The 17,018-nt window shown below is 34.5% G+C and overlaps 1 protein-coding gene across 5 annotated transcripts in view; it reads left to right on the top strand.

Annotated features, from left to right (window-relative positions):
• Positions 1-17,018, top strand: part of LOC115220413 (ubiquitin carboxyl-terminal hydrolase 3-like) — a 116,306-nt gene that overhangs the window by 88,601 nt on the left and 10,687 nt on the right. For 4 of the 5 annotated variants that reach the window (XR_005002408.1, XM_029790534.2, XM_029790536.2 and 1 more), the window contains 8 exons: positions 1,373-1,455; positions 3,620-3,730; positions 5,648-5,761; positions 8,036-8,256; positions 10,632-10,715; positions 12,316-12,434; positions 14,053-14,172; positions 16,075-16,148. Coding sequence is in view for 4 of the 5 variants with exons in the window: in XM_029790534.2 (XP_029646394.1) it covers positions 1,373-1,455; positions 3,620-3,730; positions 5,648-5,761; positions 8,036-8,256; positions 10,632-10,715; positions 12,316-12,434; positions 14,053-14,172; positions 16,075-16,148 (926 nt within the window). In the remaining variant the exon portion in view is untranslated. The remainder of the gene's footprint in view (positions 1-1,372; positions 1,456-3,619; positions 3,731-5,647; positions 5,762-8,035; positions 8,257-10,631; positions 10,716-12,315; positions 12,435-14,052; positions 14,173-16,074; positions 16,149-17,018) is intronic. The other variant, XM_029790535.2, reaches the window with a different exon arrangement.

The raw sequence follows: 17,018 nt of genomic DNA, 5'->3' as shown, positions 1-17,018 counted from the left end.
AGTTTCCTTCAACTTGTACCTCAACACTTTTCCAGCTGCCAGCAATGTAAATACACAGCAGACAGTTGCAGTATTATTGTATTAGTCAGGGAATTGTCTTGTGCATGCATCAGCAACCTTAATTCGTAGCTCTGGTACAATATATGCCAAGTCACACTGCTTGGCTGATAATAATTGTAATAGAATTCTGGTTTAGATTAAAGTACGTTGTACTCCTTCCATTCAAACAGAAGCAAACAGCACTGAGTGTCATGAAATTTTTCAGCTGGTACTCTCTTGCCAGTACTTTGAACTCTTTTTTGTACTTTTCTAATGAAAATTCAACAAATTTCATTATTTTTAGAGCATTGGACAAAATAACTTGCTATATTCAGTTACAGCCATTCTGAGTTCAAATCTGGTTGATATCAGCTTTAGCTTTCATCCTTCCAGGGTTGTAACATAAAATACCAGTCAACTACTGGGGTTGGTTTATATTACTGTAATGCATACTATCTTTGATCCTGTATTTTTTCCTTGTGTCAGTCATTAGACTGTGGCCATGCTGGGGCACTGCCATGACAAAGTTTTAGTTGATTGAATTGACACCAGTACTTTTTTTTTTTCAAGCCTGATACTTATACTATTGGTCCCTTTGTCAAACTGTTAAGTCATTGGGACGTGAACACACCAACACCGATTGTCAAGCAGAGGTCACACACACACACACACACACACACTTCTTTCAGTTTCCACTTACCAAATCTACTCATCTCTTCCACTATAGACTAAGGCTATAGTGGAAGAGACTTGCCTAATGTACCACACTGCAGAATTGAATCCAGGATTATATGGTTAGGAAACAAACTTCTTATCACACAGCCATACCTTTTTTCTTCCTTTTCTTCTTTATTTTGTACTTGCTGAGTCTGCAGGTGAGGAGTGGGGGGATATGTAATAGGTATTATATAGTTTCTCTCTGTCTGATTTGCTCACAAGGTATTGGTCAGTCCCTAGCTACAATACAAGGCATTTCCTCAAGGCAGTATATAATACGCACACACACACTCCACGCACGTGTGTGTGTGTGAGGTGTGTTGATGATTCAGTCTTGATGTATTTGAAATTAGAAAGCAACACCTAAATGGTGTCCATTTATCAAATAAGTTTATTTAAGTTATGCATCTAGAGGAAGTGCAACAAGGATTGTTCCCTTGACATATTTTCTCAGCAACTGATTTTACCAAAAATTAACCTCTGACTCAACACTCAGACAAAATCTTTTTTGTTATTTATATTTGCATTAAATTTATTTATTATTTTTATTTTAATTCAATTTAATTTTATTTATTTATTTATTTTATTTATTTTTTTTTTTTTTCATAATAATAAGGACAAAGATGCCAATCCAAGATCATCTGGGCTTCGAAATTTGGGGAACACATGTTTTATGAATGCAGTTTTACAGTCACTCAGGTAAAAAAATATTTTCTGATCATCGTTTGGTTATGTTTGTTGTTTCTTTATTATAGATGTATCTCCTTTCCTTTCCCTTCTTCTATATCATTAGCCTGACTGAAGCACCCCATTGTCACTTGCCACATCAGCCCACAGACATAATATAGTTTCTTGAGGCTTTGCTGTGTAAGAGCCTATTGTTATGTTGTGTTCTAAGTGTGAGCTCTTTATGTATATGTATATATATATATATATATTCACATGGTAGATGTATAGATGTATTTTCTCACGCATGCACACATACCTACAGGGTGTGTCAGTGTTTTCAGGTCATTTGAATGAATTCAGGAAAAGATTCGTAGCTCATCAAAGAAAAAGTGTATTTGAAAACAAATTGGTTCAAATAATCTCAAGAAACCTTTTATCGAATCTATTCAATGAACCTGCTATTCACATCAATGACTCCTTCAATATGTGGTTGGAAGCACTGATATGTCCGAATCAGATGATCATTATCTATTTTGGACATAGTGTTGGTTATGGACCACTTGAGGGATTGTATGGTGTTATGGAGGTTTTGCATGGCTTTTCTCTTGACTACTTCCCATAAATAATTGTCCAGTGGATTGAGGTCTGGTGGGCTAAGAGATCATGTGTCTGGGAGAACATGATCATGGAGAATGGCACACATCCATGCTTGGGTTGTCTTAGCCTTATGAGATAGAGCAGAGTCTTGTTGGAAGATATATGGTCTTCTGTTGCATGCTATGTCTACGCAGGACCTCTCTCAACTTTCTCGAAAACTTCTGGTTTTGTGCTAAAATTTGGAACTAATATTTTCACATGGCCAGACAAGTTTTTCACAAAAGATGGAGAAAATCTACATCGCTTGTATGATGATAATGATGATGCTTGCTTACAACCATCATATGATGTCATGACAAGTGTACACAGATTTGTGTGCATGGGCACATGCATATACATGCACGCTTACTACGAACACCTTTCAGTTACCACCTACCAAATTCACTCATCCTTGGACTATTGTAAAAGACACTTGCTCATGGTGCACTTAATGGAACTGAACACAGAACCACATGGTTGGGAAGCAAACTTCCTAACCACACAGCCATGCCTGCAGCTATAATATACCAAAGTTAAATTCACAATTCTTTGATTGCCAAACCATCGTCTTCTCTCCAGATGTTATATTCTCCAAAATTGGTTTGGAGTAGTCCTAATTATGTCTTCTTATTGGATTAGAATTTATTGCAATTTATAAAAATAGTTTAAAATATTTTTACTAAACAAAAATTTGATTTTATGATTTTGGGAATTAAATAAAATAGTTGTAAATTAAAAGGTGCTTTAATTAAATTTACCTTCTTTGCTGTCTGGATTTTTAAAGATTTATGATCAATAAAATATTTGCTTGCATTTTGTTGGGATTTCATTTTAAAGATAAAATAGTAGCGGTTAAATTTTAGTTCAATAGACCGAGGTAAACATAGCCAATATGTCTTAATTATATCAGTGTTTGTTGAGAATCAATAATTAAAACTAACCTTTAACCAGGTTTTAGGGGAATATAGAGATGATTAAAATTTGATGAGAAAATATGCATTCATATCACATGGTTACTGTGTGGCACCTTGGGCAAGTATCTTCTATAATAGCTTTAGTCTGACCAAAGTCTTGTGAGTGGATTTGGTAGACAGAAACTGAAAGAAGCCCATTGTATATATATATATATACATATATGTGTGTGTCTCTTTCTCTCTCTCTCTCTCTCTCTCTCTCTCTCTATATATATATATATATATATATATATATATATATATATATATATATATATATATATATGTATATATGTGTGTGTGTGTGTGTCTATATATGTATGTATATGTGGATGTGTCTGTTTGTCCCCCTCCCACATCGCTTGACAACCGATGCTGGTGTGCTTGCATCCTTGTAACTTAGCAGTTCAGCAAAAGCGACTGATAGAATAAGTACTAGGCTTACAAAGAATAAGTCCTGGTGTTGATTTGCTCGACTAAAGGCGGTTGCTCCAGCATGGCCGCAGTCAAATGACTGAAACAAACAAAAGAAAAAAGGAAGAATGTATGAATTGCAAACGGGGTTCTATTTATTTCTGAACAGTTTTGTGGTTTGTCTCTTGCAGCAATATAGAGGAATTTTGTGGTTACATTAAACGTTTACCTTCTTTGGAAGATCAAGTATACAAAATGAGGAAATGTCATTATGCTAAACGAACAAAAAATGGGGAAGATGTGTAAGTATAAGTTGACTTCTTGTTTATTCTGTGTGTGAAATACGGGCAGAACAGCTGGTTCTTATCTTTATTCTTGTTTGTTTATGCTCCTGTTTATGTTCATTAACTGTTGACTCAGACCAACTCTAAGCTTATTAATAATGCTTTCTAACCTTGACACAAGGTCATAAATGTTTATTGCCTTAATCAATCTCAGTGCATGACTGATACTATTTTTTTGATATGTTATAAATTATAATACTTTATAAGTATTGGTTACATTTTTTTTTATGAAGTGAGTTGAAATTCCACCTACATCTATTTTCATTATTCTAAGGACAATAAAATGAGTAACAAATACTAAAATAATCATTAGGATTGGTAAAATTAACTAAATTGCCCCAGTTTGGTCACAGTTTGACTGAAACCAGTTAGAAAAAGAATAAGTTATTCATTCTCTGTTTCTGTTTTTGTTGCTTCCTTCTGGGATTCTTGTGTTGCTTGAAGATGAAATAAACCCTTATTGGATTTGAACTTGGGACCCTATAGGGTGAATTTAAATATTTGTAAAGTATCTAGTCTTAAGTTCTGACATTTCTGCCACTTGACCTCAAAAGGAGCTCATTATATCATTGTATTGTAGCTCGTGCCAGTGGAACGTTAATAGCACCATCTGAGCGTGATCGTTGCCAGGTCCACTGACTGGCTCCCGTGCCGGTGGCACATAAAAAGCACCATTTGAGCGTGATTGTTGCCAGTGTCACCTTACTGGCACATGTGCCAGTGACACGTAAAGAACGCCTTTTGAGCGTGGTTGTTGCCAGTACTACCTGACTGACCCTTGTGCCACTGGCACGTAAAAGCACCCACTACACTCTCGGAGTGGTTGGCGTTAGGAAGGGCATCCAGCTATTGAAACATTGCCAGATCAGATTGGAGCCTGGTGCTTCTAACGTTCCACTGACATGGGTGCCAATCAGGCGGTAGTCATCAGCCACAACAGCAATTTCACTTGCCTCAGCAGGTCTTCGCAAGCATAGTTTATTGTCCAGTGATTGAAGGGTACTCTTAAATGGGCTGGTTATACAACACTGGCACAGGTCACGGTTATGGTCTCACTTGGTTTGCCAGGTCTTCTCAAGCACAGTATATCTCCAAAGGTCTCAGTTACTTGTCATTGCCTCGGTGAGGCCCAATGTTTGAAGGTTGTGCTTCACCACCTCATCCCAGGACTTCCTGGGTCTACCTCTTCCGCAGGTTTCCTTTTTCACACAGTTGTCCTCATTCATTCACAACACATGACCATACCTGCGCCAAAATTAAAAAATGACTTTATATAAAGTGCTCTTCTTACAGGCTGTCATGGAAAGAACAATAGTTTTATTTTACTAATATATTTCTTGATGGCCTCACGAGCCTGAATAGTGCATTCTCAGTAATGAACAACTTCATTCCATTCCTAAGAACTTTTTATTGTCTTCTTTGTAAATAGTATACTATACCTTTTTTTTTTTAATGCACTTTTTTATATTTTACTTTTATACACAGCTAGTGAAATAAAATGGAAATAAATAAACACACACATACACATGCACATATAAATATTTTAATAATTATTGCTATGACTCCTTAACTCACAGACCTTCAGAATTTTTTCAGAAAACTCGGTTTGGGAAAAACCAGCCAAGTGGTTAGGACTGTTGTGACACATAGTTCAAAAATACAGGTTCCTAGTTCAAATCCAACCTGGGTTTATGTACAGATCTGAGAATAAAGCACTTGATGACAATCACAGATTAAATCAACCAAAACACATTGCTCCTGTAAATATTAAGTTTTGTTTCATCTTTAAGGAAAAAAGCAAACAGACTGAAATCTGATCATATTTATTCCTTCATTTATCATATTTTGTCTTTATTTTTATTCTGTCCATTTTAGGCTTTTAGTGGAAGAACTGCGGAAAACATTGATAGCTTTATGGCAGGGAACCAAGACAGCTATATCCCCAGATTCTCTCTTCTCAGTCATCTGGCAAGTTGTACCCAGATTTAGGTATGTACGAAGGTTACGAGATATTTCTGTCAATTATCTGATTTTATCTGGGACAATTTAGGTCAAATTTAGTTGACATCAACTCAGGCCATATTTAACATAATTTTTATAAGACAAATGGGTAAATCTATTGATCTACGATTTCTGTGCTAAAATAAAGAATTTCAAGTAACAACCATATTCTTTCAGTATTTTGTAAAAATGGTTTTAGTTTTTTTCAATGTAGTAAAATCTGGAATTTTTATTTCTCTTTAAAACTTTTATATGTGATTTATTACAATAATTTTTACTGAAAAAGTAAAACACTAAAATCTTGTGACTGTGTGGTTAGAAGTTTGCTTCCCAACCACATGGTTCTGGGTTCAGTCCCACTGTTGTGACACCTTAGGCAAATATCTTCTACAAGAGCCTTGGTCCGACCAAAGCTTTGTGGGTGGATTTGGTAGACAGAATCTGAGAGAAGCCTCTCGTGTGTGTGCCTGCCTGTTTGCCCCCCACTACACTGCTTGACAACCAGTGTTGGTTTGTTTACATCCCTGTAACTTTTCATGGCAGTACCCCAGCATGGCTGCAGTCTAATGACTGAACGAGCGAAAGTTAAAAGATTTATACATATTCCAAATATTCATAAGTTTGAAGAACTGTTTAACCATTGTCGAAGCATTTTTTAAAACTGGAATGCAATATGGGACCAGTTGCTCAACCTGTTAGAAATAACCAAATCTCTCTCAATTCACACCTTATTGTCTCAAAGAAAGGAGATGGTATGATGAAAGGACGGCTCAATTAGGGATGAGTTGAGTCATTTTAACAGCAATAGCAACATCTTATTACATTACATGTTAAAACACTATTGATATTTAGTAAATTAAAGCATTTTTCATACCAGCTTTCGTATTGTCTGTCAAAAGTTACCTTAGATTTTCAAAAATTAACAAATAAATCAGAGAAAACAAGTGATGATCTGTATTGACATATGCACAAGAAAATAAAATAACAAGGAAGAACAATTGTAAAAAGTGATAAAAATTAACTGAGTCAACTTCTAAGTTTTTTCAATGTAAAATAAACTGGTACTCTGTCAGTTATGATGACGGGTGTTCCAGTTGGTCTGATCAACGGAACAGCCTGCTCGTGGAATTAAGTGGTGGGACTGCAATGACCACATATTCAAAAATACAGGTTCCTAGTTCAAATCCAACCTGGTTTTATGTACAGATCTGAGAATAAAGCATTTGATGACAATCACAAATTAGATCAATCAAAACACATTGCTCCTGTAAATATTAAGTATTGTTTCATCTTTAAGGATAAGGCAAACAGTCTGAAATATAATCATATTTATTTCCTTGTTTAGCACTCCACAAACACACATACCCTTGACGTAGTTCTCGGGAAGATTCAGTATAATGCAGAATTGCCAGTAGGACTCATAGGAAAAAAACGTACCTCCAAGAATCGAACTCGCGACCTTACAATTGTGGGTTGAGTACACTAACCACTAAACCATACGCCTTCATCAATGTAGAATGATATTAGACATAATTACCAATTTGCAACAATCCCAAGCAGCTGCTGCCTGCTGACAGGGCTCAAATTAGTATATATTTGTATAATATATCAATGCGTTAATTAGCACTTGTTTGTATAATATATCCATGCGTAATCAGATTGGAGCCTGGTGCAGCCTCCTGGCTTGCCAGTCCTCAATCAAACCGTTCAACCCATGCCAGCATAGAAAGCGGATGTTAAATGATGATGATGATGATGGTGGTGGTTTATCTTGCTCTACCAATTTTATTACCTTCGGTATCGGTCATTAAAGCTTTAGTGTTCAGATTACTCTGTCACATGCAATACTTATTTATCCATGTTGTTTTGGATTAACCATGCATTATCTCAAAGGTTCTAGATTTCGATGATGTTGATGATGTAATTTTTTTTAATTTTAGAATAACATTGTTGGGTGGGTGTGAAAGGCTGGATCTGGCTGGCTTGAATATAAAACAGGTAGAATATTAGGGCCAGATATCACTGGTTTTAATGCTAAAGGGTTAAATAGTCCAAACTTTTGAATCTCAGAGCAGCCCCAAATTACTAAATTTCATAACTTTCAGCATCTTCATTCCATAATGATTATTGTTTCCTTAATATGTGAAAATTTATTACTGACTACTACTACTGCTACTACTACTAATTGTTATTACTGCTTCTGCTTTAATGTAATCCACTTTGATGCAAAATGTGAACAAATCACTGTTTCCCATATTTCAGAGGTTACCAACAACAAGATGCCCACGAGTTCATGCGCTACTTATTAGACCGACTACATACAGAATTACTCACTCTTTTACCGTACCCAAATGACAACAGTCCGTTTATTGGTCCAAAAGGCAAAAGTACAATTGTGACTGCCATTTTCGGTGGTTTACTTCAGAATGAGGTCAATTGTTTGATATGTAATATGGAATCTAAAAAACACGATCCTTTTCTTGGTAATCATCGTTTTTCTTCCTTTTCTTTCTTTTGTGATATTTAGTTTAATTTAGTGATGGCAATGATGATGATGTGGAGAATGATGAGTATAAAGATAATATTAATCATAGTATTGGTTTCATATTTTGGCACAAGGCTAGCAATTTCAGGGGAGGCATGGGGCAAATTGACTACTGATACTTATTTTATTGACCCTGAAAAGTTGAAAGGCAAAGTCAGCCTTAGAAGAAATTGAACTCAGAATGTAAGGACAGTCAAAATGCCCAGTGTACTTATGATTTCGCTGTTCACCGCCTTATAATAGTCATAATACAAGCACAAGGCCTGGAATTTTGTGGTGGAGGAGGAGGTTGTCGATTACATTAACCTCCGTGCTCAACTAGGACTCAGTTTATGAACCCCAAAAGGATGACTGACAAAGTCAACCTTGGCAACATTCCAGTGTAAGACTGGAAGAAATGGTACTAAGCATTTTGTGCAATGTGCTAATGGTTCTATCAGTTTGCTACCTTAATGATGATGATGATTAATAATAATAATAATAATAATAATACTTTCTATGTAATCTCAAGTTTTAAAACAAACATAATTTTTGTATGTTTTTTTTTTTAAACATTCACTAGTACAACACTAAATACAAAACCAAATATATGGCACACTAGGCATAACAACAACATGAACTTCCAACCTGTTGTCTCTTGAGGTCTCTGGGTGAGACTTGGAGCCAACTTGTACAAATATAAAGCAAAAGTCAAACATAGAATAATAATAATAATAATAATAATAATAATGGTCCTCAGGCAAGATCCAGAAAGTGATTGTATGGTAGCACTAAAGTGACAACCTAAGGGAAAAGAGCAACAGGGCAGGCTAAAACTACATGGTGAAGGACCAATGGCAACGGAAGGAGACAAGAAGGATGGAAAAACTGGAATGAGACCAGGACAGGGGAAAAGAACTGAGCTGGTTGGAGAGACTATTGTGGTCATATGTGCCTCATGGCACGGAGAGAATTAACTAACTAATATGGGTACAAGGCCATATATTTTAGAGAGAAGGTTTAGTCGATTAGATTGACCTCTTTTACTCAAGTAGTATTTTATTTTATCAACTCCAAAAAAATTTAAAGGTAAAGTTGACCCTGGTTGAATTTAAACTCAGAATGTGAAGAGAGTGTCAAAGTACTTTGTTCTCTATTTTATTAATTCTGCTTATCTATGATGATAATGATCAAACAACTAATACCTGGACATTTTCCCAATACCAGGCAGCTCTAGTTGTTCAAGCCAAAGAGGAGGCCTCTATGTGATTGCTTGCTTGGTCACTAAAAATAGTAGCTAAATCTCCATCACACTCTGTTTTTAAGAAAAATAAGGTAATTTAGATTGGATAATAGATTTCTAATTACACTATATCTGAAATAAAAGACCAGGTGAAATGCTTTGGATCATAGATGTACTTGATTAGAGGCAGACTTTGGTTGAACAACAACTTGACCAGTGGTTCTCAACCGGAGTCCATATGACCCCTGGAGATCCATGCAACCAAAATAGTAAATTGGGGACCCACAGTAGTATATTAAGGCTCCATGAAAAAATTTGGCTATAAATGGATTTATTGTGAGAAACAGCTGTGTTTCTTTCTCAAACATTTTACATAGTTCAACCTACATAAGTTAATGTGTGAAAAACAAAATAACAATTTTGAAAGAAGTATCTATAAAACTAGTTTTTAAACATTGAATGGTTATGGGGCTCCACCAGAGCAAATTAGTAATCAAAGGGGTCCATAGATGAAAAATGGTTGAGGACCACTGATATAGACAGTTGTTGTACAAGGTAGAAAAAGGAAGTTATCTTAGACATGTATAGAAAATAATGTTCTGAGTAAACCCTTTCTTTTAACCAATTTTGATACTGTGAAACAACTGAGCAGATGCAGTCTTTTCAAAAAAACATTATGTATTGGACTTTTTAATAAAAGCAAGTGAAATTATTGTGTGCATGCGCATAAGTGTGTATATATGTGTGTGTATGTATATATATATATATATACTTGCAGATAGAGGTAACAGATATAACTATTTGGTTGTATGAAATCCTAATCACATGCACAATTTATACCAGTCGTGGCTCCCTTAGGATCTCTTCTCAGGTTTTAGGGTTTGATGTAAAAAGGGTTTGCACATAGCTCACTTGAAATGTATTGGGGCCCTCTTTTTCAGTTTTCAGGCTGAGGTCTTCTCCAAATTTGGCTTGGCCACTCAGGAGGCCTTATGAATCCCATTGAGAATGATTAGCTTATACTGACAATATACATGTAAATAGACTGATATTATTCTCAGTATTTCTTTTTATTTTACTTTATTTTCTAGATTTATCAATAGATATTCCAATCCAGTATTGTTCAAAAACAGCTCTCAAATCCAAAGAAAGTGAAGGAAGGTGTAAATTAACTGGTGAGTACAAGCAGTTTCTTTCTCTATATTGTGAGATGTTACAAATAAGTTTTACTGCATCTCTCTCTCTTTGTATGTATGTATATATATATATATATATATATATATATATATATATATATATTACTCTTTTACTCTTTTACTTGTTTCAGTCATTTGACTGCGGCCATGCTGGAGCACCGCCTTTAGTCGAGCAAATTGAACCCGGGACTTATTCTTTGTAAGCCCAGTACTTATTCTATCGGTCTCTTTTGCCGAACTGCTAAGTGACGGGGACGTAAACACACCAGCATCGGTTGTCAAGCAATGCTAGGGAGACAAACACATACACACACATACACATATATATATGCATATATACGACAGGCTTCTTTCAGTTTCCGTCTACCAAATCCACTCACAAGGCATTGGTCGGCCCGGGGCTATAGCAGAAGACACTTGCCCAAGATGCCACGCAGTGGGACTGAACCCGGAACCATGTGGTTGGTTAGCAAGCTACTTACCACACAGCCACTCCTGCGTCTATCAATCATCATTTAGTGTTTGCTTTCCATGCTGGCATGGGTTAGATGGTTTGATTGAAACTGGTACGCCGGGGAGCTGCACCAGGTTCCAATCTAATCTGGTATGGTTCCTACAGCTTGATGCTCTTCCTAACACCAACCACTCCAAACGTTTATGTGTACAGACGGACGGACAGACAGAGAGTCATAAATTTATTTTATGTCTTTTTTTATATTTTCCTATGCTAGCAAAAGGTTGACTAATACATATTCTTGAAGCATTTTCTGCATCTAACCTTTAATAAAGGAGTTTACATTCCACTTAGCTTTGCAAATGCAAAGCTATTGGACAGTTTAACAAGGAAACAACAGCAGGCAACACTGCCCATAGCTGAACTATTTATTTTTCATATGATCAATATATATTGTTTATATTGTATTATTGTGTATATATATATGTGTAGAATTATGAGTGTCTATGCACACATTTTTATATTTATATGTAAATTTTTTCATACTTACATTAAATTCTCTGAAGAGGCCGTGAGACATTCTTGTTAATGTCTCATTTATACCTGCTTTATATGGCTAATAGGTTAAATGGGACATACCTGTCTTCACGGCCGAAACAGCTGTCAGCTACAATGTAATTGTATTTTCTATTTCTATTTCTATGTCTAGTTATATTTGTAATATATTATGTATAATGTCATTGCTGTTGTGTAATGGTTTAATAAAGTATTGAGTGGGTATTATCTGATGGTTGATAATTGATTTAGGTATGTTTCTCCATTTTCTCATTTTGTATATATATATATATATATAGTGGCTTGTTTCAGCGCCCATCTGCCAAATCCACTCACAAAGCATTGGTCTTCCCCAGGGTGTCATTCAATGGGACTGAACCTTGAACCATGTGGTTGGGAAGCAAACTTCTTACCAAACAGCCACACTTGTGCCTATCAGTTATTATTATTAATTGACTCTCCCCCCCCCATTAATCTTGCAGTCATGTTCTTATTTATGAAACCATCATCATCATTATTATTATTATTTATTAATTGAATTTATAATTTTTTTTATATTTACTTTTTCAGATTGTTTGACCAGTTTCACAGATATAGAAGAATTAGAAGAATCAGAACTTTATATGTGTAGCAACTGTAAGAAAAAACAACATTCAACTAAAAAGTTTTGGATTAGACGTTTACCAAATGTAAATAGATTCTTGTTATTTATTCATAGTTCTATTTCCTTCTGCTTATTCAGATATCTTTTAAAATGTTGATTGTTGTCTTGTTTTAATTGTTGGTAATTAGTCAGTTTTATTTCTTAATTCTACAAAAACACATTTTGTTAGTCTGCAGCTTATTTCTTCTTTGTTCGCATCTAGAGACTTTATTGTATCTAAAGTATTTCTGCTTTTGTATCTGTGTACTATTATGAAAATTGTATTCAGAAAATACAATTCCAATGGTTGATAAAGAAGTACCAATCAGTTACTGGAGTCAATATATTTGGCTTTATCTCTTCCCAAAATATTTGACCTTGCTCTTTATGTTAGAAATCATAATTATTTCTCACAAATGGTATTGAGTTGTCAGATAGATTCGTTTTTTGTTTGTCTGTTTGTTTTTTTCTTGGCACTCCGTCATCATATGTCTGAAAAGAGGTAAAATTATTCAAATTTAAAATTTAAAAAAACGATAAACAAAAGTTGCAGAGGAAGAAGAGAGTTACCAAAAAAAAAAAAATGGATAACTTATAAAACATTACAATAGAGATATTCTTCATGTTAACTCAAATACCTTTGGAAGGGATTAAAATAAACAGGAAAAAAAACAAACAAATTTATCTGACAACTCAATAATTGTAGTGACATTTCATGTTGGTATGAAATAAAAAGTGATAGAATTGGTAATTTTGCTGGTAAATTGATGCAGCATATAACAGAAATATATAACAGACTCCTTGTAAGATTAGTTTGTAGCTCAAGTTTTATTCTAAACTCCAGACTTTTCACTTCAATTACATTTCCAGCAGCCTTGGGGTAAGCATGAATGTCACTACTTGTATATTTCTGCCTTGAATAAAAGGGGGTTAATCTCTCATTAAAAGATTACATCAGCATACATCAACTGCATATATATATAGTGATACCGCCACTGCAGCTGGTTTTCATTAATATGATCTGTGCTGTAGGCCATCAGCTTCTTTGTTGCTGCTAATTTGTCTTTGGAAAAGAATGAACATTACAAAGAACCATTTCCTGCCTCCAAAAATGTATTCAAAATTCTGTGTTTAGTTAAAGGAGGCTGTTCATGGTGTTCAGACCATATATCAGGGTAATGAAAAATGGTTCCAGCTATATGGTGTAAACTATATAAAACATAATCAGTCTAAGGAATAGTACAGAATCAATAGCATCAGGAGATGAAGGTTCAGTTCCCATCTGGTTATTTTTTTTCTCTTTAGTTTACGATCATTTAATGTTCACAAATACATCTAAAATTATTTTGTGTGTTGGTTGTTGTAACAACTGTAATAGAATCTAGTTTAGCCAGTTTTCTCTTAACCATTGTTGTTGTATGCGATGTTTTTGTTGTAAGAAATTTCATAAGAGTTTATATGTATTTAGTGTCCCAAATACAACTTGGCATTCTCACTACATAACCCTTATTTGAAGGTTAAGTGTGTGTGACCTCTTATTTAACCCCCAACACTCTGACTAAGCTTTATTTGGGAGGTTCTTCACTGTCTATTTACATTGCTTTACTTTCTAGCTTATTTTGTGCTATGTCCAATAACATTCTATCATAATTATTTCTATTCAGGTTTTATGCTTGCATTTGAAGAGATTTCGGTGGAATTCTGTGTTTAGATTAAAAATTGAGACTTTTGTTGAGTTTCCAATACGTGGTCTTGATATGAACCGATATGTGTTAAACAACTTGGTAAGTTAGTATACATGCTGTTTGACCCAGTACTGGCCAATGTTTCTTTTTGTTTTTATTTTTCCACTGCATTTCAATCACATGAAATTATCTTCCACCTTGTCTTTATGAATAGAAGTTGTACAGTCTACTTTTGTCTTGGACTCAAACAACTTTTCTTAAACATAAAAATTATTGGATAAATAATTTAAATTAAAATGCAACCTCATCATCATGCTTTCCATTTTTTTCTGTTTTCTTTTTACATGTCATTAGTTGTAAAATTAAAATGAAATTCAAATGAACTGTTTTATCTCATTAAATTCTGGGGTTGTTAAAAGCAAGCAAAAAAAGCAGGATTAAAATGTACAAAATATCATTCGTTCATGTCAACACCAGTATTTAGTGTGTTTGTTATGTGTGTTTTAATCAATTAATTAATTTTTTTACTAGTTCAGCCTCATTGTCTTTGGTGGCCAAAAACTCGTGTTCTTCAGATCTGTTTTAATGCATCTGTTATGATGCAGGTCTTAATCTTTTATACCATTCAGAAGAAATTTATTTCATCACAAAAACTGTCATTTGGTTGTTTTATTTTATTTTTGTGATATTTTACTTTATTTTTAGTAAATCTGGTTTCTGAATCATGTTTTGTTTGCAAATATCTTCCTCTTCACCTTCTACACACCACTCTTTCTGTTACTGTTTTGTGTGTGTATGGGGGGAAGATTGTGTGACTGTGTCGTAAATTTATGCATGCATACACTTGTGTTGGTATGCACATAACCCAATGGTTAGCTAGTGACCAAAAAGTTAGCCATCAACTGGACAACTGTTTTATGATCTCCTGGGGCTAAAAGCTACAGTAACATCCACCCTTAGTGGTTAGCCATATTGAGATGGCTAGTATACTTTACGTTGTTTTATTATACTTTGCTGATTAAAATGTGAATCTGTGTCTGAGATATGAGAATAAAATTTTGTTGCTGCTCAATCCCAGGTTAGTTCCGATCAAGCAGACATCCAATCAGAAGTGTTTCAGACATGACCAGCTGTCATTTTGTATATCAAGAACTGAAGTCTGTGATTTGAAAGTGATTCACTGCTGTTTTTTGCAGGTTGGGTGGCTGTATAGAGGTTCCCTCATTGGCTTGAAGTGTAGAACATATTTTTACTTGATTTAATGATTCAAGGGAGAAGTATTTTCTTGTTTTAGAGTAGGTACTTCAGAAAATATTTTAAACCCACCTGGAACAAGCTGTTTCATTAAACCTTCCTTTTTGAACTGAATATGTTATCTATTTCTTGTTCATTTCTCATTGTACATTATCTTAAGATGGAGAATATACATCCACTGCTTCCTGTTTAGTAGATAATTGGGCCAGCTAACAATGTTTAGTCACAATGTAATGTAGAGGAACAATGAATTCAACAATCCTTTTGAGCAGGATCATGTCTGTATGCCTAAGAAGTTTGCATTACCCATTCATGTTCCAGGTTTGGTCTTATTGTTCAGCATTTTGGACAAGTGCCTTGTGTGAAAGACTGGCTTGATCAACACCTTGTTAGGGAAAGTCCATTGTGTGTGTGTTTTGTATCAGATTGTGGTGAGAATCTATACATTTATATAGAAATAGTCTACAGTATTAATGTCTGACTGAGTTTTGTTCCCCTTATACCAATGACCGAGAATATGTCTGAGATTTAACACTCTTAAGTCTTTTTTTTATTTGTTGTTTTCATTGTTTTTACTTGGGATACTCATGAATTCCTTTGAGTTTTTGGCAGCCACCTTAAAACATTTTCAGTTTTTTGCTTCCATTTCTAAAATTATGTATCCTAAAATTTCTATTGAAAAAAAAAAGAAAGAAAAAGAAAGTTTTGTTTGTAGTCTTCTAATCGGGAATACTGTCATTTTTACAGCATGAGACACGAGGTAGCTTCTCTGGCAGCAACCTTTATGATTTAGCTGCTGTTATTGTCCACCATGGTTCTGGGTGAGTTTATTTTCTGATTTTGTGAATATTATCTCCACTATTATTTAGTTAGAATCATGTCACAAGTTTTCACCATTTCAGAAGTTCACTCACAATTATCTTTATCACATTTTTCTTTTAGATCATCACTGAGTTTTATCTTACTTTAAAATATCTCCAGTGTATGTGTATCCAACATGTTGCTACTTTATATTTATCCCTCTTTTAACTTTGTTGTTATCAAACATTTTCATAATAAAATACAATTTGCAAATAATCCCTTGCTGCTAACTGTGTAAATTTAACAACCTTATATATCTCACATTTACTGACTACAAATGCAGCATTTTATTTTCCTCTTACATTTCACTTTGGCTGTTCTTACTATTCTTTCTTAAATGTGTATATGAAATTTTATTTATAAATAAACTAACTTTATTTTAGTAACAGAAGTTAAATTTCCCATTTTCTTCCAACTCGTCTGCTCTTTTTTTCTGGTTCAAGTTAACATTTCTAAATAATTCTTATGGATATGTCACTATGTTTAGATATAGTTTGTGGTTTGTCCATCATCTATATGTGATTAAACCACAGTTTCTTATAAATGATTTAGTCAGATCATATAACATATTAGCATGGCTGTGTGGCAAACGTTTCTTTTGCAACCATGTAATGCCTGGTTCAATCCCACTCCAGCTGACAGCATAGACCAGTGTCTTCTACCTTAGTGTAGTTAAATTTGGTAGAAAGAAATTGTCTTGATGTCTAACGGATGTGTGTGTGATGTCAAAAAGTTGATGCATCAAAAATACTCTTATTTCAATCTGCCTTTGTTGCCTCCCCTTCAAATTTAGTGATTTTTGCCTTTTGTCTTTGAGGTTAAATAAAATC

Source organism: Octopus sinensis, linkage group LG16 (genome assembly GCF_006345805.1).
Source record: "Octopus sinensis linkage group LG16, ASM634580v1, whole genome shotgun sequence".
NCBI classification, from domain to species: Eukaryota; Metazoa; Mollusca; class Cephalopoda; order Octopoda; family Octopodidae; genus Octopus; species Octopus sinensis.
This window is presented reverse-complemented; position numbering and strand designations above follow the sequence as displayed.